The sequence below is a fragment of the Pongo pygmaeus genome, chromosome 15 (genome assembly GCF_028885625.2).
Source record: "Pongo pygmaeus isolate AG05252 chromosome 15, NHGRI_mPonPyg2-v2.0_pri, whole genome shotgun sequence".
Taxonomy (NCBI): Eukaryota; Metazoa; Chordata; class Mammalia; order Primates; family Hominidae; genus Pongo; species Pongo pygmaeus.
This window is the reverse complement of record NC_072388.2, coordinates 103925589-103949133: the sequence shown is the minus strand read 5'-3', so window position 1 is coordinate 103949133 and position 23545 is coordinate 103925589. Positions and strand designations below refer to the sequence as shown.

The following is a 23545-nucleotide window of genomic DNA, read 5'->3' as shown; positions in this document are numbered from 1 at the left end:
GCACAGCCTGAAAGTCAACCTAAGCCACCCCCGCCCCGCGCGCGGAGGCAGAAGTCCGGGATTCGTCCCTGACCTGTCTCGGGCCCCTTCTACTAGGGTCACGGCAGAGCGAGCCCAGAAGCGCCGAGTCACTTTACAGACGGGGAAACTGAGGCCAGAGAGGGCGTGGCCCCGGGACGGGCTGGCTCGTGGCCGGGCTCCGTTAGCAGCCCAGCCCAGGGCCCAGGTCGCCGGAGGCTGCCCCTCAGCCCGGCCGCGCGCTCCCCGGGCGCGCTCCGCCCTCGCCGCCGGCCGCGCGGTGGGGACGCCCCGGGCGGCGGAGGCGGATGTGGGCGGGCGGCTCCGGGCGCGGGGCGGGCGCGGGGCGGGGAGAGGGCGGGCCGGCGGCGGCGGCAGGACCGAGCGCGGCAGGCGGCTGGCCCAGCGCAGCCAGCGCGGCCCGAAGGACGGGAGCAGGCGGCCAAGCACCGAGCGCCGGGCACCGGGCACCGAGCGGCGGCGGCACGCGAGGCCCGGCCCCGAGCAGCACCCCCGCCCGCCGCGGCCTCCAGCCCGGCCCCGCCCAGCGCCGGCCCGCGGGGATGCGGAGCGGCGGGCGCCGGAGGCCGCGGCCCGGCTAGGCCCGCGCTCGCGCCCGGACGCGGCGGCCCGGTGAGTCCCCGCCCGCCGTGGCCGCCCGGGCCTGGATTTCCTCCCCGCGGGCCGGGCCGCTTTGTTCGCGGCCGGTCGGGCCGGGGCGCGAGCCGCGGCGCCGCCAGAATGGAGGAGCGGGAGCAGGAAGTGGCCGAGCGGGCCTGGGCGGGGAGGGCGCGGGGCGCGCGGGCCCGGCCAAGGGAGGGCGGCCCCACGCCGGGCGCCGGGGGCGCAGGCTGCCGGCCCCAGCCTCCCTCATGACCTTGGGGAGGCCGCTCCGCCGGGCGAGGCCGGGGCCCGGGAGAAGGGACGCTGCCGGGCCTGGAGCTGGGGCTCGGGGTGCCCCTGCGGGCCGTGGGGCTCCCCGGGCGCTGGGCCAGCGGGGCAGCCGGCGGAGGTGCCCCGGGGTTGGAGAAAGACTCGCCGCGGCCGGCCTTCAAGTTTGTGGGAGGGCCCCGGAAGGAGACTTCATTTCCCACGGACAAAAAGTTGTACGTGGTGGCGGGGTACCCAGGCTAGCCACAAAGGGCTGTGACCCTCCTGGGCCCCGGAACTGCTTCCTGTCTTGGGTGGGCCCTGGAGGTCCTGCCCGCCCATCCCAGAGGCCAAGGCTTGCAGGGCAGCTGGGGCTTGTCCCTTAGATTGAGTATCCTGGGGCGCTAGCGAGCTTGGTCGTGTCGGGACGGCCTCTGAGTGCTGCTGTGGTAAGCGGGTGGGCTTGGGCCCCTGCTCTGTAGCCAGAGGCCGCCCCACATTCACTCCTGGGTCTCTCGGCCTTGCTCCAGGTGGCCACTTCTTGACTGCTTTGAGTCCCTCATCCAAGCAAAGGGCGGAGTGCACTGGTGGGGGTCCGGTTCCCTCTCCCCGGAGCTGTGTAGACTTCTCATACACCAGGGTTCTGGAGGCAGATGGAGGAGCCCTTTCGAAACACAGAGTATTTTTTTTTTTCAAGTTGTGACTTAAATAATAATAGTAGCAAGAATATGTGCTTATGGTAAAGGCAGGCGGCAGGTACAGAGGCTGTGGGAAGTTGGGGTCCCTCCGCCCCCACAGGCAGCCCTGTGCTGGCCTGGTGTATACGTTTCTGTGCAGACGTACACCACCCTGCGTGTGCACAGATGTATTTTTACACATGGCTCTGGACAGCTGTCTGACTCTGTCAGCAGCGGGCCTTGGAGGGGCTCAGGCCCGTGTGGGGGTGGGGGGACATCCAGAGGTCTTTGAGTCCAGCCCTCTGCCTCCAGGCCACGCCCACTCAGTGTCGTCAGAGCCCCCTGTGCCTGAGGCGTGCGCGGCTTGGAGCCCTGCCCTCGGAGTCCTGCGGTGCCTTCCTCGAGTCTGGCCTGCTTTCCATCGTGCTGAGTACTTGGGGCATTTCCCTCTTTGGGCAAGGTGTGGTCTTCCCTGTCCTGGCATTAGACACAAGGCAATGGGCCTTCCTGCCATTCTAAATGTAGCTTAAGACAATCAGTGCAAAGCAACCCTCTGTGGGTGTCCAGCCCTTGCCTCAGGAGGCCAGAAAGGTGGCCTGGCGGGAGAGCATCTAGGCTGGCTGTGGAAAGACCCATGTTGGGATCCATTCCACAGAGGTTGTCAGGGGTCTCTGCCTGGCCTGGAGGTCCCAGAGAGAACCTTCCTCCCCTCAGGAAGGCCCATCTGGAAGGGTAGCAGAGGACTGCTCACAGGAAGAGCATGCCAAATGTTCTTTCTGGGGATGCCTGTAGTTGGTGATGTGGGAACTGGGTTTTGAGGGATGCCTAGGAGTTCATCCATCAGAGGGGAAATGAGGAAGCCATGCAGGATCAATGAATAAAGTGTGCTTAGGTGAGGGTTGGCTGGTGCAGGATCAATGGATAAAGTGTGCTCAGGTGAGGGTTGGCTGGTGGGCCACTGCAGGGCGGGGGCCTGTCCAGTGCTCCTCTACTTACTTGCTGCCTCCCGACTGCTGTAATTATGGGTCTGTAACCACCCTGGACTGGGTGCTCCTCACTGACGGACTTGTCTGAACCTCTCTTTGTCTCCAGCGCCCAGCACTGGGCCTGGCAAAACCTGAGACGCCCAGTACATGTTGGCCAAATGAATGAACCAGATTCAGACCGGCAGGGGCGCTGTGGTTTAGGAGGGGTCTGGGGTTTCTCCCAGGAGGTTTTTGGGCTTGCCCTGGAGGGCTCTGGACTCCTGTCTGCGCCAGTGGCCTGCATCGTGGTCCTGCCTTCCTCATGTTTGAATTTCTTTGCTTTCCTAGTCTGGGGAGCAGGGAGGAGCCCTGTGCCCTGTCCCAGGATCCATGGGTAGGAACACCATGGACAGGGAGAGCAAACGGGGCCATCTGTCACCAGGGGCTTAGGGAAGGCCGAGCCAGCGTGGGTCAAAGAAGTCAAAGGGGCTGCCTGGAGGAGGCTGCCTGGAGGAGGCAGCCTGTCAGCTGGTGCATCAGGTTAGGGAGGCTGGGAAGGCCTTTGGGGATGGGGGTGATTTGTCCAAAGCCTGAGGGAGGTGGGAATGGGGAGGTGAGCAAGGCAGCAGCTCTCAGGGCCTGACTGTTGGGGGTGGTGGTGGCAGGGGCTGGGGGCTCTAAGCCTAGAATGAGGAGAGACCCAGGTCCAGGGAACTGTGTTCAATTACATGGATTTTACACTTGGCAGCCGTGAGTGTTTTAGGGAGAGGTAAGGCAGGCCGGCAGATGGGGGTCAGAGAGCCTAGAGGGATGGCAGCCCACCTGGGAAGGCAGATGCGGGTGGAGCCCCTAGGCACGTGCAGTGGGTCTCTGGCTCACCCAGGGCGAGGATCTGCCCTTAGCCGGGCATGGCCTCACACTCAGCTTCCTTTGCTTCTCCCAGAGGCTGTGGCCAGGCCAGCTGGGCTCGGGGAGCGCCAGCCTGAGAGGAGCGCGTGAGCATCGTGGGAGCCTCGGGCACCATGAGCGACGTGGCTATTGTGAAGGAGGGCTGGCTGCACAAACGAGGTTAGTACCCGCTGCCGGGGCTGGACCTGGGGAGGGAGGGACGGGGGTAGTGGCTGTGGCCCCAGGGTCTGTGAGTGCTTGTGCCCAGGCCTGCTGGGTGGGAGGGGCTGCCTCCCCTGGGGCTCCTGGGCTGGCCTAGGGTGAGTGTCCGGTGCCCCATGTCTTCCCATGGCATGGAGGGCACGGCCTCGGGGAGGCCAGGAGGATGAGGCCCTGTGCAGGGCCGGCCATCTGAGTGGCTTCCTGGTGTGGGCCCTGGCAGGCGGGGGAGCTGCTGCCAGCCTCTCTCCTGGCTTTCCTGGAAGGCGGCGAGGACACTGGGCTGTTCCAGGGTCTGGCACGCTGGCGGCCCAGGGCACTGCCCAAGGGCTCCTGAGGGCAGGGCAGGGCTGCTTGTCTTGGCCTGGTGCCTGCTTCAGGCCTGAGCTTTGGGGGTGGGGGGAATCCGTACCGCCTGGGCGCAGGGCATGTTTGCCTTGGAGCTGCAGAGCTGGCTGAGCCGAGGCCCCCAGCCCCTGTGTCCCCCTCCTCACTCATTTGGCCCTGCAGCCTATGGAGGGGGTGCTGCCCGAGGGGCCTGGCCAGCAGCTGGGTGGGACGGGAGCTGGGGACATAGCCCCACCCCTTCCAACCCTGCACAGGCCCTTCTGCCTCACCCACCCTCCATTGCTCAGGGGGGTGCGGTGGAGGCTGGGTGGCTGTTTTGCTCCTCTGTCCTGCTGGGGTGGGCTTCCTGTTCAGGTCCAGGTCCTCTGGCCAAGTCACTCTCTTCTGCCCCAGGCGGAATCGGTCCACCCTCTCCTGAGTTCTTTTTCCAGACTTGTTCCCTCCTAAGTTCTGGTGATCTCATGCCAGCAGCCCCCCCGCTTTACGTGTACCCTCTAGCAGATGGGTTTCACATCTGGTAGTGGGGAGACCCCAAACACAACTGGAGCAGACAGGGAGGTGTGGCAAAAGTGGGTGTCACAAGATGGGGCATTGTGGGATGTATAGGAGCTCACAGAAGAGCAGGCCCGAGGAGCCACAGGAGCCTGGGGGTGGAGTGAAGGAGTGACGGAGATGAGATGCTGGGGGATCGGGGGTGTGGCTGGCTGTGTGTTTGGAGCGTTTGAGTGGGCAGCTACCAGTGACGGCATGCGGGGCCTCAAGATGAAGACAAGGAGGCTGCAGAGGCCTGTGGTCCTTGGGGAGCTTCTGGCCCAGCTTCCCCTGAAGACCTCCTGCCCCATCCTGCCTTCTCCATCCCCTCCCTGTGTGCTGTCCCCGGCTTGTTCCCCAGGAGTCCTGCCACCTGTGCCTGGAGGTGCTCTGTCACCTCACCTCGCAGCCCTCTTTGGTGTCAGGGACCCCCTGCCCCGACCCTGGCCCTGTTCCTCTCTGTGTCACACACAGTCTGCTGCCTGGGGCTGCTGCTTCTTTATCCTTGGCAAATGTTTGTTTGTTGATAGACTCTTGGATTTAGGGCTGACCCAGGAGATGCCAGGGCCTTGACTGCCCCGGGGCCCAGGCCTCAGTTACTGGGGCACCCATCAGCCAGCTGGGTCCAGGCAGGAGTGCTCCCCCGAGGCCAGGGTGATTTTCAGGTTGCTGCTGATGTCGTGCCTTCAGGAGGGGCCTGGCAGGGACAGGACATCCGGCCCAGTGGGGCGTCCAGAGAGCTGAGTTTGAACCCTGGTTAGCCACTCATCACCATGTCCCTTTCCAAGGGCAAGGTCATTGAGCTCCTTGGGCCTCAGTTTCCCCACCTACACCAGGGAGCGGTGGTGGGAGAGAGACCTAGTGGAGTGGAGAATGCCTTGTGGGGGGCCCTGAGCTGGGGTCCAGCCAGCCTCAGCAGCCTCTGGGCTCTGTCGCCTGGCCCCTAGCCTCAGGCCAGGAGAGAGGGTCCTGTACCTCTACCCCCGGCTCTTCCTCCTCCATCCCCAGTGTAGCGGGCGCTGAAGATGGGAGGTGGCGTGGATATGACATATGCCCTTGGCAGGCATAGCCCCTCTTGTTGCCGAGAGCAGGTGGGCGTCCACCCGCATGGCCGGCCGCTGCTTGCGGAGGAAAGCCTGTCCTCCAGGGCCTACTGCATTTCCCCACTCCCGTCCCCAGGGTCCCCTGTGTGTTGCAGATGTGCTCTGCCACCCTGCTGGCAGGGCCAGCCCCATCCGCAACACTGGTTGGAGGTACCAGCTGCCTTCCTGTCCCTAGCAGGGCTGTGCTGGGCTGACCCCACCCCTGCTTCACAGTGGTCAGGCCTGGCTGGGGGTGGTGAGGGAGGGACGGACGCAGTGACTGTCCTCCAGGCCCGGCCACAGCCCCTTGCAGATGCCCTGTGCCACTCCCCCCGCTTCCTTGCTCCTGCAGGTTAGGGTGCTGTCCCGGAGGCTGGCTCGCACCTGTCCCCTTTGCCAGGACTCCCCACGGCCATGGCCTGGGGCACTTTGGTTCTCAGCTGAACCCCCAGGTGACAATCCCACCACGGCTACTTGGGCTGGCCACACATGGCGTGATGGTGCCTTCAGGGCTGATGTGCTCATTGAGATGAGAGGGGATGAGTATGCCCTGTGTGTGAGGGGTGGGGTGGTAGTGTCTGCAGACCCCAAGCCCAGGCTCCTTCTCCTGCTCCTTGGGAGGTGAGCGTCATCTCTGGGAAGTGGCCCAGGCTGCTTTCTATTGTTCTGATGTGTGTGCTCTGAGTCAGAGCAGCTTCAGGGACAGAAGGGACCAGGCATTGGGACACAGGAGTTCCGGCTGCAGGCCTGTGTGGACCTGTGGCTGGACCCAGGCGAGGCCTCTGGGTCTGCGCATCTAACAGGGAGATGGTTCCTGGAGGGTGAGCTTAGGCTGTTAAGGGCAGGAGCTAGTGAGGAGGCTGGTGGGGCCTATAGGGACAGGCGGCCAGATGTCCCCTACTGTTTCGGCTGTCTCACTGGATAAGCGGCCCAGCTCAGCTCTGGCCATTGGTGGTCTGGTGGGCTCAGTGTTGCTCAGATGTTTGCGTTTTCACAGATTTGTTCTGTTGTGTGAAGTCTCCTGATTTTTGAAGGTTGACAATTTTCAAAAATCAACCCTGGGCCAGGGCACAGGTCTGGCTGAACTCGGCCTCCAGCCTGCAGTTTTCCTTCCTTTGATAGCTCCGTGCCAGGCTTTGGCCAGAGGCCGCACGGCTCTTTTGAGGTGCTTTCCCCCAACAGCTTGCTCACCTTGCCCGCTTGCCCCAGTGCTCCTGGGGCCGCGCACCAGCCTGGCTGCAGCCTAGCCCCGTGGAGAACTGCCCTGGTGCAGCCCCGGCCTGGGGCCCGTCCTTGTCCACTCGCGGCTGTCTTCCTGAGCGTCCCCCCGTCCACTTGGCTGGACCAAGTGGGTCAGGAGAGGGCTGAGGCGGGTGGCCGGGATGCTGGGACCCAGGATGAGGCGCTCTGGGCTCTCGAGAAAGGGCTGGGCTAGGCCAGGAGCGTGTGCCGGCCGCAGGGGCACCTCCTGAACTCCCTCAGGCTGGTCGCTGTCTGAGAGGGACCGGGGAAGAGCCGCGGGCCTGGCTGCCTTTGGCAGGCTATGACCCCACAGGCCAAGGCCGAGTGGGTGGGGATTGAGGGAAGCTGCCTGTGGTGTATGGGTCTACGCGGCAGATGCTCCTGAGTGTGCGTGGGCGGCGTGTCCAAGCCACGGATCTGGGTGCCTGGCTGGGCCCGGGTGACACGGGACCGTGTGTCCACACAGCTCACGGAGGGTCCAGTCTCCGGACATCTGAGTCCTTGCCATGCCCCACCCCGGGCCCATGCCTGGCATAGACCCCCCAGTCCAGGCCTCAGGGCAGCCCCCTCACCACTCCTGCTGAGTTAGCCCCAGGCGTCCCGGTGGGGAGTATGGAGGCTGGTCTCTGACCCCAAGCAGGTGCCCAGGCTGGGCCTCCTTCCCACCCCCTCTCCCTGCCTTGAGGTCCTGGCACTGGCTATCCCTGTGGGGTGCACTGAGGCAGGGAGAGAGTGGTTCTACCCCAGTGTGTTACTTCACATTGGTGAGTGACACAGACCCTCACTGCAGCCCCAGCTGCTGCTCAGCCATCCAGCTGGTCCTGGGGTCCCTGCGTGAGGTGGGGGACCTCAGAGGGTACAGCCCATTCCCCTTCATCCTGGAGGAGGCCTTGGCTTTGCTGAGTAAACACCCTTGAGAAGAGGTCTGTGGGGGGCTCCGAGCCCACTCCAGAGAGCAGCTGCTGCGGAGGGCCCCGCAGGGCTAATTGTCTGTGTGCAAATGGAGGCTGCTCATTACCCTGCCAGGATGAGGGGCCCAGCAGGACCCTGAGGGAGGGAGCCCGCAGACTCTCCCCTCAGCCTGTGGGAACCTTTGGGCTCCAGGCCAGGGCTGCCTGTGCCTCCTGGGCCTCAGTTTCCCAGGCTGTCAGGTGAGGGTCAACCCCAGGCTGCGTCTGGGTGGCTTCAGTGTGAGTCCCGCGGGCCCTGGGCTGGTTAGTGCCAAGCTCCGCCTCCCCTGGGGGAGCATTGAGGGTCTGGAACAGCCCCCGTGGGCAGGCCAAGGACAGAGATTGGGAGGCAAGTGTGCTGGCTCCTGGTGGGAGGGCTGGGCAGAGAGTGGGGGTCCCAACAGACCTGGGCCTACCTGGGAGAGGGGCAGGAGGCACAGGCTGGTGGAGGTCATGGTGTGGCTGTGGTGGAGGCCGCCAGCATCGGGGAGGTTCCTGTTTTGGGAGCTTGTTGAGTTCTCACTTCAGAAACAACAAAAGAGGAAGCCGAGGTGGCCTTGAGTGGGGGTGAGGGGTCACTGCTGGCCCCAGCCCTGGACCTCAGCCCCACGCCTGGTGGCTCCTGAGTGGACAGCTCTTCTTCCTGTTTCTTGGTCACTGGCCCTCTCTGGACAGGGATGCCCTGTGGGGGGCTGGACTCCAGGAAGGGAAACTGAGGCCCAGGAGAGTGGACAGAATGCGGGTGGAATAGTTCCTGCGCTGGGGCCTAGACCCCTGCACACCTTCCACTCTCAGAAGAAGCCTGGCTGGGTTGCATCAGGCCGGGTTCCTAGAAGTCCTGCAGGAGGCTGAGCGGAGGGAACTGGCGCGGCCCCTGCTGGCGTCCCCTCTGCCTGGGCACACCCGGCCTGGCTTGGGGCCAGCACCCTGCCCTCGGGCCCTCCCATAGCTAAGACTGGCGGCCGTGGCTCTGGGCCTGCGCCCCAGGCCACCCTTGGTGGGCAGATGCCTGCTGCTTCTGTCTGCTTGGACCACTGTGCCCAGTCCCATGGCCTCAGGAGAAGGTTCCCCCAGCCCAACTCTGGGGCCCCGGGCAGGTTGGCAGAGGGCCCTGGGGCTCCAGGCCAGGATGGGGCTGTTGGGCGAACCCTAGGCCCCTCACTTCCTCATCTCCAGTGGGAGTTCCCTTCCCTGCCATGCCGCCTTTAGGTGTGTTTTCCTTGAACCTTAAGGAATGATAGGTTCGGATTTCAGAAACATTGGAATTGAGGGGGTTGGGAGTTCATTGGTGACTCTACTGCCAATGTTGGGGGCTTTGGGGTGGGATCCTTGGGGCGCTGTGTTTGGGCTCACACACCCCCCGGCAGGCCCGGTGACCGCAGACCCCACCCGTACCCTGTAACCTGGCAGGCCCACCTGCCCAGGCCTTCAGCTGGTTGTCCAGCTCAGGGGTGGAGACACCCCCTGGGCAGGCCTGGCAGGGAGGTGGCTGCTCCCTGGGCCTGGAGAATGCAGAGAGGCCCTTCGGCTGGCCAGGGACTGGCTGGCTTCCCCACGGACTGGGGCCAGGGGCACAGCAGCCAGGCGTAGGGCGCGGAGATGCTGAGCTGCACAAGCTTGGTGGGGTGGGGGGTGGGGCCGTGGGGGTCAGGGCCACAATAGCCCAGCAGGCCAGGGGATCAGAAGGAGCAGCCTCCGCAGCTGGCCGTGCTCTGGGGGCCCTCCTGCCCCAGGTGTGGCTCCAAGTTGGGGCAGAAACAAGAGCAGGCCGATGGTGGGGAGGTGGAAGGCCCCTCTCCGGCGGGTGCTTCCTGTGGTCGGTGTGGAGGACGAGGTCCCTACTGCCTGGTTCCAGTCCCCCCGGCAATGCAGGGCACTTTTCCTGGGGTGTCAGGGATTGAGAGGCCAGTACTGGAGCCCTTCAACCGCCAGGGGCCCTGCCCGAGAGAGACGGGAGGAGGGAGGGGCTGTGGGCATGGCTGCGTGCCCCCGGCCGAGCCCCGGAAGGAGCCTGTGCCCGTGCCCACTGCCTTTCCCGAGGGCAGTGTCTACACGTGGGACACTGTGGCCAGCCCTCCCTCGCAGCAGGCACTGTGTGCTGTCCCCATGCCCAGCTTCCTCCCACACAGGGAGCGAGGGTGAGGGCCCTGGGAACCCACTGGGTGGAGGGCACTAGGCAAAGCCTGCTGCAAGTTATGGGGAGAGTGGGCGGGGCAGAGTAGGAGGTGCCAGGGAGGGGCTGCAGCCTCATCTGCAGGGGTCCTGAGTAGGCAGGGTGGGCCGTGACATGGGTGGGGCTTGTTTGGGGCAGACCAAAAATGAAGTGGGGGACAGGGACAGGGACAGGGCCAGATCCACAGGGTCTTGGGATGTGCCCCTGCTGGGCTCTGCGATGGATGGGTGTGTGGCAGGTGGGGTGCCTTTGCCGGCCCAAGGGGTGGGTGACGGGCAGTGCCTGTGGGGGAGGACATCCAGGCTCAGGTGGTCTGTCAGGGGCAGCACCAGGCAGGCCCAGTACCCCACCCAGTAGAGCCCCAGGAGAATGGAAAGCTGAGAGCCAGGTGCTGCCCTGGAGTGGCAGGAAGAGGGGCCCCAGCACCTCCAGCTGTGCCTCAGCGAGGTGGACGGGGTCATGGTGGTGCCGCCTGCCGGCACCCGTGTTCCTCCCGATATGTGTGTGTCGGGCTGAGGCCTGCTCAGTGGTGGAGCAGAAGGAGGTGAAGAATTTGCAGTTTGTGTCAAGTTACAACCCCTGCCTTGGCGGCAGGACCTGGGGTCTCTGGTCATGATGTGCCTCTGAGGGTCACCTCCCCTAAGTCTCAGTTTCCCCAGGGAGCTGATGGGCATGATGAGCCCTGCCCGCCCTGCCTGCCTGGTGGGCTTTCTGGGAGAGCAGAGTGGGTCCTGGGCTGGGAGAGGCCCAGGCAGGTGGAGCGCCAGCCCTCTGCCCGGCGGGAACAGACACCTCTCCTTGTGCAGACTGGCCACTTGTGCCCCCTCAGAAGGGCTTGTGCCGGGAGGAGCAGTGGATGTATTTCACCCACAGACATGGGGGCTCCAGCCGAGTGGGGTCAGCTGGCCTCCGTTGTGTGGCGCCTCCCCTGCCCCCACCCCAGCCTGGTTGTTTACAGGGTTTGAGGGCTGCTGGTAAAGGGGTGTGTACTCCCGGGCCCGGGCAGAGGCCTGGCAGGCCGGGTCCTTCGCGGTGAGCTGTGCGGTCTCCTGGCAGGCAGGGAGGGTGGGTTGCGGGCCCCTCATGGGCTGCCGTCAGCAGAGCCGTCTGCTCAATGTGCTGGAGAAGGTAAATGGGCCCCTGGCAGCTGTCGGGGCGATGGATGTGTCGGCAGTGGGGACCACGGTGGCCGCTGTCAGCTGGCGCCCGCTCCCAGGGCCTGCTGGGCTCACTTCGCTGTGGAGAAGCAGCTTGGTGCCGCCTGGCACCCTGCCAGCCGCTGCCACCACCGTCTCTGCGAAGTGTTTATCCAGCAGTTTCCTGAGAACTGGGGACTTTGAGAGAATGTTCACGGAGCTGAGGACGTGGTGGCCTAGAGGGGCTGACACACCTGGTGGCTCAGGAGGTGGTCAGTCCTGGGATGTGGAGGGCCACCAGCTGGCCCTCAGGGGCCCACCCAGTCCTGCCCATGGCACGTGGGTCCTGGCCCCCATGTCTAAGTGGGTGCTGCTTTGGGGGGCCTGACCCACAGTGTGGCCTGGGACACATGTGTGCGAGGCGTGGAGAGGGTGGGCTGCCTGTGACTGTCCATATGGTCCTCGTGGTGGTGGTGTGGGTTGGGGGAGGCCAGGCAGGAACAGCTTCCTCTCAGAACCCCGGTATTTGGCCCAGGAGGACTTCTGGGAAGGAACCCTCTTTCCTTGGGGGTGCTCCAGCCCCTTCCTGGGGATGAGCGGGGTTGGGGATGGAAGATCACTCCTGCTGGAGGGCCACCCGGGACATCGGGATGTCAAAGGGACCAGGGCTGGGGGTGTGTGGGGCCCAGGAGGTGCAGGAGGAGTCGAGGGAGCCTGGTCCCCGCTGTCCCCCCAGGCAGGGCACAGGAGTCTGGCCAACTGCCTACCCCCCACCGAGGGCAGCCACCTCCCATGCCTGGAGCCCTGGGCCATGGATGTGCTGGCTGGTGGGGAGGGTTATGGGTTTCATCAGGCACAGGAGCCCCTTCCCTCGTGGCTTCGCAGGACTTGGTCTTGGATAGGTGCAGTGCCCCAGGGTTAAGGGTCAGGGTGGCTCCCACCCGGCCCAGGGCTGGCCTTGAGAGAACCCTGAAGGGTGGGACCGGAGCTGCTGCCTCCCACTGCCCAGGGGACCAGCAGGAGGGTGGGACTGGAGCTGCTGCTTCCCTGCTGCTGAGGGAACCCACCATGGGGCAGGAGGGTGGGACCAGTCCCCAGTGCTGTCCTCCACTCAGTCCCCCACTCAGGTCTTCTGGCAGTGGTGTGGGGTCTCCCATCCGGACTTGCTGACATTTCTGAAGGGGCACCGAGCCCTCTTTACTGCTAGACCCTGAGGCCCAGGCCGGGGCTGCACTGGGACCCTGCCTGCTGCAGGTCCCAGGTCTGAAGCATGTACAGCGGTTGGGGACTTGGGGGTTCTCGAGCCAAGCATGGGGGTGTGAGAGTTAGAGACTGAAGAGGCCCCCTGGGCCTGAATACCGGGCGGTCTCCACTGCCCTTGGGAGTGGCTGCTGGCAGGAGATGACTCTGGCTGTGTGTGGGGTAGGGCGTGCCCTGGGCTCCCCATTTGTTGCCTGCTTGTACCCGTCTGGAGTGAGGGCCTGGCGTGGCAACCTAGGGGTCTGTGCCCACTCTGTGTTTGGTGCCCTCAGCTGTGTAGGCAGGTGGGTGGGGTGGGGTGGGGTGGGGTTGGGGGGGTGAGTGGGGTGGGGTTGGGGGGGTGAGTGGGGTGGGGTGGGGGGGACACCAGCTGGCCGATGGTGGGGAGATGGAAGGCCCCTCTCTGGTGGGTGCTTCCCATGGTCGGTGTGGAGGACGAGGTTCCTACTGCCTGGTTCCAGTTCTCCCGGCAATGCAGGGCACTTTTCCTGGGGTGTCAGGAATTGAGAGGCCACTCTCCAAGTGGACCCACTCCTGCCTTGAGTGGGGGGCATCTGAGACCCACAACAGGGTGGGGAACTCAAGAAAGTCCTGGATGACAGGTTCCAGTTCCCCTGGGGACCCTCAGGATAGCGAAGGAGAAGACTCCATGTGGGTTGGTCTCTTTGTCTGAGGGGTCTGGGGGGGCGGCCCTGGCTGATGTGTCTGTGCTCCCACCCTCCTGAGGGACCCGGAGCAGGCAGGTGCTGGCCTGCAGGCATCCCGCGGCCATGAGGACAGTGATGCTGGGCCCCGGGTGGCTGTCTCCTCCACCTGCCCCGTCCTGTGTCACCCTAGTCCTGGATCAGGGAGTAGTGGGGCCCTGGGGCATCTGCTGTCGGGGCTGGCCGCCCACCCAGCATCCTGTCTGGGCTGAACTCGTTAAGATTCGAGACACGGCCCTGGCTGCAGCTGGCACCCCCGAAGTGGTCCTCTAGCTGACCCTCTGGGCGAGAGATGAAGAAAGAACTGTGTGTCTCCGGACCCCTTACCCCGGGTCCCTGGGGATTCTGCTCCTCCCCTGGGGGGGGTCTGTGTGCTGGGCTGGGCTGCCGAAGACAGAGACCACGTGAGGCCCCTTCACTCACACCTGTCTCCTGGGCCAGGCCCTGATCCCCGTCTGTTCCCTGGGTCTGTGGGGCGAGGCAAGGGGAAGGCACTGAAAACCCAGGGCCCATTTGGGCCTCTGCCCATCCCAGGACTTTCCAGGAGTGCTTGGGGCTAGGCACCTGTCCTCTCCCACCCCCCACGCCTGGTAAGCGCTGCTCCTGGGCCTGCCCCTCCCGCACCCCCAGATCCAGCTCCCAGAACCCCCCAGATGCAGCTCCCAGAACCTGGGGCTGGGCTTGTGGCAGCAGGGTCAGGGGCGAGGCTGGGGTTGGGCACGGGAGCTGCGTGCTCGGGGGCAGCACGGGGCCATGCTGGATACGGTGGGGGCTGGCAGCAGTTGGTGGATCAAGATGGGTTTCAGGGGTGCCGGGCCTGGGCGCTCATCAGTCTTCCCGCTCAGTTAGCATCCCGGGGAGTGGCAGCTGGCAGGATGGGAGGCACTCCATCAGGGGCCGACAGCTCCAGACTGGCACGCAGGCGGGTGGGCGTGAGCGGCAGGGTGGCCCAGGATGGGGGACGGGTGGGGTGGGCTGTATGCAGCCCCCTGAGCCTGCTCTGCTCTCACTGAGAGCCCCTGCCCTCCTGCTGCACCTGCAGGGGCCCTGTGGCTGAGGGAGGGGACCTGGGAGGCGGGGTGGAGCTGCGTGGCACATATGTGCGTGTGTGTGCACACTCGGGGGTGTGCGTGTGAGATCCCAGGTCAGGGACAGGAGCCAGCGCCCAAGGGTGGCAGGACCACGCCTGCCCGGCAGCCCACTGGCAGGGGCATGGAGGGCTTGTGGAATGGGTGGGGTCCCCTGATGAGTGCTCTTGGGCACAGGGGCAGATTCTGGGCCCTGGATCGTCCTCCCTGCAACTGGGTGTTGGCCATCCTCCAGAGGTGTCAGGCAGCTATGAGTGGGCTGTGGCTGTCCCCTTCCTGGTCCACCCCAGACCTGACAACAGCCTCTCCCCACACTCACGCCCTGCTGGGTGGGGTGTCCCCGCCCTCCACCAGCATCCCCCCAGCAGCCCTGGCTTGGGCAGAGAGAGGGCTGGTCTTGTGGAGACCTCGCCTCGTGGTGCTGGTGGGAAGGGCATTAGGCAGCTGGGACTGGGGTAGGAGGGAGAGGTCACCTGGCCAAGGGGTGGCCATTTGTCCAGCCTTGGTGGCTCACCTCTTAAAGAACTCGCCCGTGGCTCCCTGGAAAGTAGAATGCCTGCTGGGGTACCCATGGCCCATGTCCTCTGAGCTCCCCTGGGGCTGCTGCCCTTCTGGGACTTCCCTGTGCACCAGGGAGGGCTGGACGCGTCTGGGCTCACTACAAAGACCCAGCAGGACTGGGTGGTGGGTGGTCTGGTGATGGGACAATTGCTTGTCCCCCACATCCCTCCAGATGTCCCTGTCTGGGGCTCAGTGTGGCAGGAAAACCCGGGCCCCAGGGCTCAGGGACCCCAACCCCCTACCCTGGCCCCCTCCCCAACCCCTGCCCAGCGGCCCCCTCCCCAACCCCTGCCCAGCGGCCCCCTCCCCAACCCCTGCCCAGCGGCCCCTCATATGAAGCAGTTGCCTAATTAGTAAGTTCCCTGTTGTTCAAACTCCTTGCTTGGCAAAATGTAAGTGCAACATTTTTTTCCGAGTGTCAGTATGAAAAATGGTACTTGCTGGGCTATCACCAAGGACAGCTGCTCTGATTCTGAAGTGTGAACGCTGCGTACGGCTGATGCTGCAAAACTCGAGGGAAAATGTTCCCGTGTACCTGAATGACCCACGGGTGGGACGCGGCAGGGCCGACGGCGGCAGGGCCTGAGTGTGGGTCTTAGCCTGGGGACTTGACACCCCCTGTGCCCTGGGGCCCCTGCCCAGCTGGCTGGGCCACCTCCGTGTCTGATTTCGTCGGCAGTCCCCAGGACGGTGCTCCAGGCCCCTAGACAGAGAGTGCGGTCCCACGGCAGTGGGCAGTCCTGTCCCGCTAGCCCGGCCCTCAGTCTGAGTGGTGCTGACCTCTAACTGCGGACGCCATGCTCCGTCCTCTTGGCGGGTGGCGGCGGGGGTGGGGGCCGGCCATGCTGGGCAGCCCACACATGCCACTGTCACCTGCTGTCGCCACCTGGCCGACCCTGGTTGATTGGGGAACGCTCTCAGCCCCGCAGCCCCTGTGGCCATAGCTGGAGCCCGAGCTGCTGCTGGTGCCTGCTGGGGACTGGCTGGTTTGGGGCTGCCTCCTCCAGGAAGGCTGTGCAGACTGGCCCAGACCTCTTCCTGGCCTCCTGTCCATGGTACTCCATCCCCTGCGTCCAGCTGGCCCAGCCCGTTTTCAGACACAGCTCGGGGTGGCTCTTCTGAGAGGGGCGCTGTGGTGGGGCGAGTCTGCCTTCCCATTGACCCAGGGCCGTTTCTGTCGCTGGCCCTAAGAAACAGCTCCCGCACCACGCCTGCCCCCGGGGACTCAGGCGTTCCAGGCACATCTGTCCTGGCACACCCAGTTGCTGCCTGGCTGCCTGGTGAGGGTCTGACGGGTAGAGTGTGTGTGTCTCTCACCACCCGCACATCTGTAGGGGAGTACATCAAGACCTGGCGGCCACGCTACTTCCTCCTCAAGAATGATGGCACCTTCATTGGCTACAAGGAGCGGCCGCAGGACGTGGACCAACGTGAGGCCCCCCTCAACAACTTCTCTGTGGCGCGTAAGTGTCCCCTCGGCCTCTCGGGATTCAGATTTGGGGGTTGGCTGGAGCCCTCTTTGCCCACCGGGCCCCACGATCGGGGTCCCCTGGAGCCTCCATGTCCTGGGCTGGCAAGCAACAAGCACTGGCTGGGTGGGGGTCTCTGGGCCGAGTCCCGAGGCTGGCTGGGCAGGGGTCTCCGGGCTGAGTCCCAAAGCTGAGGCTGGCTGGGTGGGAGTCTCCAGGCTGAGTCCTAAGGCTGAGGCTGACTAGGCGGGGGTCTCTGGGCCGAGTCCCGAGGCTGAGGCTGGCTAGGCGGGGGTCTCTGGGCCGAGTCCCGAGGCCGAGGCTGGCTGGGCAGGGGTCTCCGAGCCGAGTCCTGAGGCTGGCTAGGCGGGGATCTCTGGGCCGAGTCCCAAGGCTGGCTGACCCTGGAGCAGTTCCCTGGTGCCCATGCTCTGGAAGCTGGAGGGTCCGGACAAGTGGCAGCAGAGCCCAGTCTCAGGGTGGACAGCTGACCCGGGGGCCCCTCCTCCAAGGCGGGTAGATAGAGCCCATCAAGGCCTCTCCCTGGGAAACCCCTTGGGTGAGGGGGCAAGAGTCCATGGGGGTCTCCAGCTCTGAAGCCTCCATCACTCGAGGAAGAGCTCATGCCTCTCCCTGCACAGGCTCTCAGCCCCCAGACCCCGTGGCGGAGCCTGTGCTTCCCCTCTGTGAGGCTGCCTCCTTGCCCATGGAGGGGCAGGTGCAGAAAGGCCAGCGGGGGCCCTTGGCTGGAGCATCCCACAGAGATGAGAGACATGTGACACTCCCTGCTCCGCCCTGCTGTAGCTTTATTCCCTACCTGTAGCGGGGGCAGGTGCAACCCTACCCATGTCAGACGGGAACCCTGGCACGGAGACCCAGGCGCCCTGCTAGGTGGGAGGCTGGGGACACGTGGGCCTCCCAGCATGGTCCCCATTTTCTGTGTCCCTGTCCTGGAGCCCAGCTCTGCCTGTGGCAGCCAGAGACACGGGTTGGGCATGCAGGTGTGGCCGAGTGGCTAATTAGGGCCCAGTTGTGGGCCATCTGTATGTGGCAGGGCTGGGTAACTGCAGGCCTCCGGGATCTGTCTCAGGCAGGTCTGTGGTGCAGAGCGAGGTGCTCACCAAGGGCTGGCCCTAGGTTCCATCCCCATGTGCTGCATCGGCCCCTCCCCTCCAAGTAGCTCCGCCCTCCTTTCTTTGAGGCCTGTGGTCCGACTCCCTTGACTTCGCTGGACCCCCAGGTTCTGGTCCAGGGTCTGGGAGGAGGTTAAATGCAGGGAATCCGTCCCCAGGCTGGACAGGGAAGGACTCCCAGCCTTGGTGCCTGCAGGTATAAGGGGAGGTGGGGTCAGTCTGGCACCCTGGCTGCTAGGTGGCCTGTGGCCAGCAAACCCTGCCCTGAAGCTTCTAGTTGGGAGGGGCAGAGGCCTTGCCCTGCAAAGCCCCAGGCTGAGGGGCTGGGGTTGGGGTGGGGTTTACCAGGACCTGGTTCCTGTAAGCCGAGGTCTCCTTGCCTGGCTCTTCTAGCCTCAGGCCAGCAGCAGCAGGGCAGCCTGATAGAGTAGGGCACCCCAGGGGTGAGGGGAGACCAAGAAGGCAGACACCCCTGACAGCCTCGTAACCACGCAGGAGACTCACTGTGACTTGTCCCACGCCCTCCCCAGTGTCTCCTCGGTTGGGGCTGGGGCTTCAGGGATCAGGAAGAGGCTGGGTACCAGCTGCGTGCCTGGCGGCACCTGGGACAGGGCCTTGCTGGGGGCGGGTGCTGTGGGTGTGCTCGCCAGGCCGAGGCATCGGGAAGGAACGAGGTGGGGAGCTCTCTGGAGAGGCACACGGGTGTGTACCAGCTGGAGGTGTTGCCTGAGCAGCCGGCAAGGCTGGGGCCTTCAGATTAGGCCATAGGTGGGTGGCCTGGAGCGCCTGGCCAAAGAGCAGAGCTGGGCAGGGGCCAGGGGCCGTGCTGGGCCTCTGTCCAGGGGCTTTTCTCCGGGGAAGGGTTCCGGGGCAGTGGGCTCGAGACCCTGGCCCTGGGGATTGCATATTGGAGCACATCGGACCATCCAGGAGCCAGTGGGAGGTGGGTGTGCCGGGGCTTCACACCGGTTTCCACTTCTCTGGCCTGTGTTGACACAGGCCACCCTCCCCACCAGGCTGGTCCCGAGCCCCCTCCTGGCCCCCAGGCCTGGAAGACAGCTCCCTTGCTGCCTGGCCAGGCCCCCTTGTGGTTGCCAGGGCCCCGATGCTGGAATGTGAGAGGCCCCCCAGTGGCCTCTCAGCCTCCTCCTGCCTTGCACAGGCTGGGCCAGAGCCTGCCATGGAGCCCCAGCGGCTACACACTCCACTCACTCACACCTCTCAGGGCCCTGCACGTTCCCACAGCCCTCAGGGTGTACGTGCTGTAGGTGTGGCTGTGCCCCAGGTATGTGTTCCCCAGATGTGCATGTGCCTCAGGTGTGGCTGTGCCTCAGGTGTGGCCGTGCCCCAGGTGTGCGTGTGCCTCAGGTGTGGCCGTGCCCCAGGTGTGCGTGTGCCTCAGGTGTGGCCGTGCCCCAGGTGTGCGTGTGCCTCAGGTGTGGGTGTGCCCCAGGGGTGCATGTGCCCCAGGTGTGCGTGTGCCCCACGTGTGTGTGTGCCCCAGATGTGGCTGTGTTCTAAGTGTCTGTGTATTCCAGCGTGGCTGTGCCCCAGGTGTGGGTGTGCTCTAGGTGTGGGTGTGCCCCAGGTGTGGGTGTGCTCCAGGTGTGGGTGTGCCCCAGGTGTAGGTGTGCTCCAGGTGGCTGTATTTCCCAGGTACTCAGGGTGAGGTTGGGAAAATAGGACATTTCTACACTAGGTGGGACAAGCTGCTTTCTGGGGTGCCCCCCTCATGCCAGCCCCTCTGTGGGATCTCCATATCCCTCATCCTCTGAGGCCTGGCGCACAGTGGGGCTCAGAGACTGAAGGAAGGACTGTAGGAGTGGATGATGGTGGGGGTTTGACCTGACTCTGGGCCAGATACCCTGTGGGGCTGCCTCAACCTGGAGTAGAGTGTCTGAGCTGGAACGGGGGTCCTAGCCCCACTCTGTGAGGCGAGAAACAGGCTTGGAGAGAGGAAGAGATGGGGCTTCCCAGGACCTGGGGGGTGGTATGCAAGGGGAGCTGGCTGGTGCGGGGGGGGCCCTGGGAGGGGCAGGGGAATGCACGCAGACAGAGGCTCTGCCTGCCCGCAGAGTGCCAGCTGATGAAGACGGAGCGGCCCCGGCCCAACACCTTCATCATCCGCTGCCTGCAGTGGACCACTGTCATTGAACGCACCTTCCACGTGGAGACTCCTGAGGAGCGGTACGTGGGCTGTGGCGGCCAGGCCAGGCGCTTGGGCAGCCCCAGCGCTTAGGAGGGACACGGGGATGGCGGGGTGCTGGCACCTCTGCCTGTAGCCGTCCTCACTCCCCAGTGCTCCCAGGCCCTCCTCAGAGCCCAGTTTGGAAACTGGCCCAGTCCTGCCTGTGGGGTTTGGGTGGGGAAACTGAGGCTGGAGTTAAAAACTGGCTAGGGACCGGGTGCAGTGGCTCACATCTATAATCTCGGCACTTTGGGAGGCCGAGGTGCACGGATCACTTGAGACCAGGAGTTTGAGACTAGCCTGGCCAACATGGTGAAACCCCCGTCTCTACTAAAAATATAAAACTTAGCTGGGCGTGGTGGTGCACACCTGTAATCCCAGCTACTTGGGAGGCTGAGGCACAAGAATCGCTTGAACCCGAGAGGCGGAGGCTGCAGGAGCCGAGATTTTACCACTGCACTCCAGCCTGGGCGATAGAGCAAGACTCCATCTCAAAAAAAGAAAAACCTGATGGAGAGGGCCAGTCATGCTTGGGGGGTGGGGTCCTGCTGGGGGGCTGAGTCCTGCTGTGGGCCTGAGTCCTGCTGGGGGTTGGAGTCCAGTTGTGGGGACAGAGCCCTGCTGCGGGGCTAAGCCTGGGTGTCCCCCACGTCCAGGAGGGCTTCCTGACCCTGAGTGTGTGTGGCCAGCCCAGGTCAAGTGGTGGCCTCCTCAGGGCTGTCTCTGGGGACCCCGACAGCTGCGGGGCCATGCTTGTGAGGCTGGCGGGTGGGCGAAAGCCATGGGGTGGAGCTCCTGATCTGGTGCAGGGCTGCAGCCTCACCTGACCTCCTGCAGGGAGGAGTGGACAACCGCCATCCAGACGGTGGCCGACGGCCTCAAGAAGCAGGAGGAGGAGGAGATGGACTTCCGGTCGGGCTCACCCAGTGACAACTCAGGGGCTGAAGAGATGGAGGTGTCCCTGGCCAAGCCCAAGCACCGCGTGGTGAGGCCTGTCCCCACTTCTGCCTGTTCCTGGGGCTGCCTTGGGCTGTGAAGGGCTGGGTGGGTCGTGGGGGTCCCAGCTCGGCCCAGGAGACACTCAGCACTCCACGGCATCTCCACCTAGGCCGGTTTTCTGTGTAGGGTGCAGCTGCCTCCCAGGTGGGTCCTCTTCCCTATGTCAGAGGAAAACTGGGGCTGCTGAGCCCTGCCAGGCTTGGGCAACGTTACCCCACCCTTCCCTGAACCCCGTGCTCTGAGCTGGGGCCGCAGCTGTGTGTTCCCTGTAAGCCCGGACTCCCCGCTGAGCCCAGCAGGCCACCAGGTGTGAAGCGGGCGCCTGTCCTGGCTCTGCCTCCAAGACTCTGGGGCCCCTCATGCCACCTCACGCATGCCGACGAGCTGGGCACTGTGGGCAGCGCTGCGTGCTGACCCTGGTGCCTGCCCACAGACCATGAATGAGTTTGAGTACCTGAAGCTGCTGGGCAAGGGCACTTTCGGGAAGGTGATCCTGGTGAAGGAGAAGGCTACAGGGCGCTACTACGCCATGAAGATCCTCAAGAAGGAAGTCATCGTGGCCAAGGTGAGGCCGGGGCGGTGGGGCAGGGTGCAGACGAGGGTGCGGGGCGGCAGCTCACCCAGCCCTGCCTTACAGGACGAGGTGGCCCACACACTCACGGAGAACCGTGTCCTGCAGAACTCCAGGCACCCCTTCCTCACGGTGAGTGGGAGCCCAGATGGGGCTGAAGGGCTGGGGCCAGATAGCGACTCCTGGGACTGTCTCTAGGGGACGATGTCCTGTCTTCTTGGGCACGTGAGGGCTTTACACACTGTGGACTCCACCGCTGGTGAGACGGGCCTGCCCTGGAGGGTCAGGCTGTGGAGGTGCCCAGTGTGGGCTGGGGGCTGTGCTCGCCCCTCCCGTGTGCAGGCAGGTGGGTGGAGCAGGTGGCCCTGGTCTTCCTTGCACTCTGCCGAGGCTCCAGGAGGCCCCAGCTCCTCATGCCCTGCAGCCCTGCCTGCCAGGCTTCTGTTGAGGCCCGGGCTCTGTCCTGCGGAGCCTGTTCTGGGGACTCAGCCCAGGAGGTATTTACTGTGAAGGGGGCCAGGCTCCAGCCACTTGGTTAGTTCCAGGTCACTGTGTTTGGGGACGATTCTCCTGCAGATGGGGCCTTTGCTTTAAAAGCACAGTCGCCTGTGGTGGAAGGCCGGAAGGTGGGTCTCGCCTGGGAGGGTGTGTCCTCCCCTTGCCAGGGCCCTGGTGCTGGGAGCACTGTCCCCTGCTGAGGTCCCAACTCGCCCTGGAGGACCTGAGCCCAGGCCGCCTTGCTCACCTTTCAAACACTCCTTGGCACCTCAGGGGCTGCTGGGGCCCAGCCTGATGGTGGCGTGGCATGAGGCAGTGTGGTGTGGGGCAGTGGGTGTGAGGCAATGTGTCGTGGGGCAGCGTGGCGTGGGGCAGCATGGCGTGGGGGCAGTGTGGTGTCGGGCAGTGTGATGTGGGGGTGTGTGGTGTGGAGCAGCGTGGTGTCGGGCAGTGTGGTGTGGGGCTACGGGCGGTGTGGTATCAGGCGACGTGGTATCAAGCAGCGTGGTGTCGGGCAGCGTGGTGCAGGGCTGCCGTCCTGCCTGTGGGGCCGCAGTTGCAGCTTCGCTTCCTTCCAGGCCCTGAAGTACTCTTTCCAGACCCACGACCGCCTCTGCTTCGTCATGGAGTACGCCAACGGGGGCGAGGTAGGGGCTGGGGCTGCGGGGGATGGACTTTGTGGCCTGTGGGCCGCCCATGGTGGGGCTGGTCCTTCCCAGAGCCTCGGCTACTCTCCATGGCGCCAGACGGTGCTCCCTGCTGGGTGGGTGGTGTGATGCCTGCCCAGGCAGCTGCCTGCTGTGGGGTGACTTGTTCCTGCTGAGTTAGGGCTTCTGAGACTTTCCAGGCCCCCGTGCCTTCTGGGGGCTGGTCCCTTCCCTGTGCCAATGCCCTGAGACGCTGTCTGAGAAGCCCCAGCCCTGCAGGCCGTGGGGGCGGAGGCCCCAGCCACGGCTGTGCCTCAGGTCGCGCCTCCCGCAGCTGTTCTTCCACCTGTCCCGGGAGCGTGTGTTCTCTGAGGACCGGGCCCGCTTCTATGGCGCTGAGATCGTGTCAGCCCTGGACTACCTGCACTCGGAGAAGAACGTGGTGTACCGGGACCTCAAGGTGCGCTGGTGGGCAGGCGGCGGGGCAGGGCCCCGGGGGCCTGGTGGCACTGACCTGAGGCCACCTTTCCCCTAGCTGGAGAACCTCATGCTGGACAAGGACGGGCACATTAAGATCACAGACTTCGGGCTGTGCAAGGAGGGGATCAAGGATGGTGCTACCATGAAGACCTTCTGCGGCACACCCGAGTACCTGGCCCCTGAGGTGTGCGCCCCACCTGCGTGCATACGCGTTGCTGTGTCCCCGCGTCCCGAGCACACGCAATGCTGTGTCCTCTCTGTGCCCCAAGCACGTCACACCTCCCTCGGCAGTGTCCCGGACACTCCTTGATGCCGAGTCCTGCCCATCTGCCACCCGTGCAGGTGCTGGAGGACAATGACTACGGCCGTGCGGTGGACTGGTGGGGGCTGGGCGTGGTCATGTACGAGATGATGTGCGGCCGCCTGCCCTTCTACAACCAGGACCATGAGAAGCTTTTTGAGCTCATCCTCATGGAGGAGATCCGCTTCCCGCGCACGCTTGGTCCCGAGGCCAAGTCCTTGCTCTCGGGGCTGCTCAAGAAGGACCCCAAGCAGAGGTGAGGGCCGCCCATCCCGGCTGCAGGCTCCACCTCCATCCCCTCATCCCCAGGCTGCACCTGCCCCTGTGCCAGGCGGTCCTGGCACCTCCCAGACTACACTGATAGCCAGAGCTTGATGTCCTTGGCCAGGGCTGATCCCCAAAGCCTCAGGCCCAGGCAGAGTGGCGGGCAGGCCGGGGTCAGTTGGGCCTCTGTCCCCAACCCTGCAGCCCCCACACACCCACTCAGGAAGCCCCTGCCCTGCCGTGAGCTCTGTAGTGCTTTGCTACCCACAGCTGCTCAGGGACG

At 64.9% G+C, this 23545-nt stretch overlaps 1 protein-coding gene across 5 annotated transcripts in view; it reads left to right on the top strand.

Moving 5' to 3' along the window:
• The first annotated feature begins 369 nt into the window (after positions 1–369).
• Positions 370–23545, top strand: part of AKT1 (AKT serine/threonine kinase 1) — a 26370-nt gene continuing 3194 nt past the window's right edge. The window contains exons 1-12 of one of the 5 annotated variants that reach the window (XM_054447964.2): positions 370–651; positions 2973–3070; positions 3474–3598; positions 16047–16175; positions 19390–19501; positions 20340–20487; positions 20935–21066; positions 21139–21204; positions 22149–22217; positions 22552–22677; positions 22753–22881; positions 23040–23254. In XM_054447964.2, coding sequence (XP_054303939.1) covers positions 3553–3598; positions 16047–16175; positions 19390–19501; positions 20340–20487; positions 20935–21066; positions 21139–21204; positions 22149–22217; positions 22552–22677; positions 22753–22881; positions 23040–23254 — 1172 coding nt within the window. In that variant the 5' untranslated portion in view covers positions 370–651; positions 2973–3070; positions 3474–3552. Of the gene's footprint in view, positions 652–2878; positions 3071–3473; positions 3599–16046; positions 16176–19389; positions 19502–20339; positions 20488–20934; positions 21067–21138; positions 21205–22088; positions 22218–22551; positions 22678–22752; positions 22882–23039; positions 23255–23545 lie in introns of all 5 variants that reach the window. The other 4 variants (XM_054447963.2, XM_054447961.2, XM_054447962.2 and 1 more) reach the window with 4 other exon arrangements.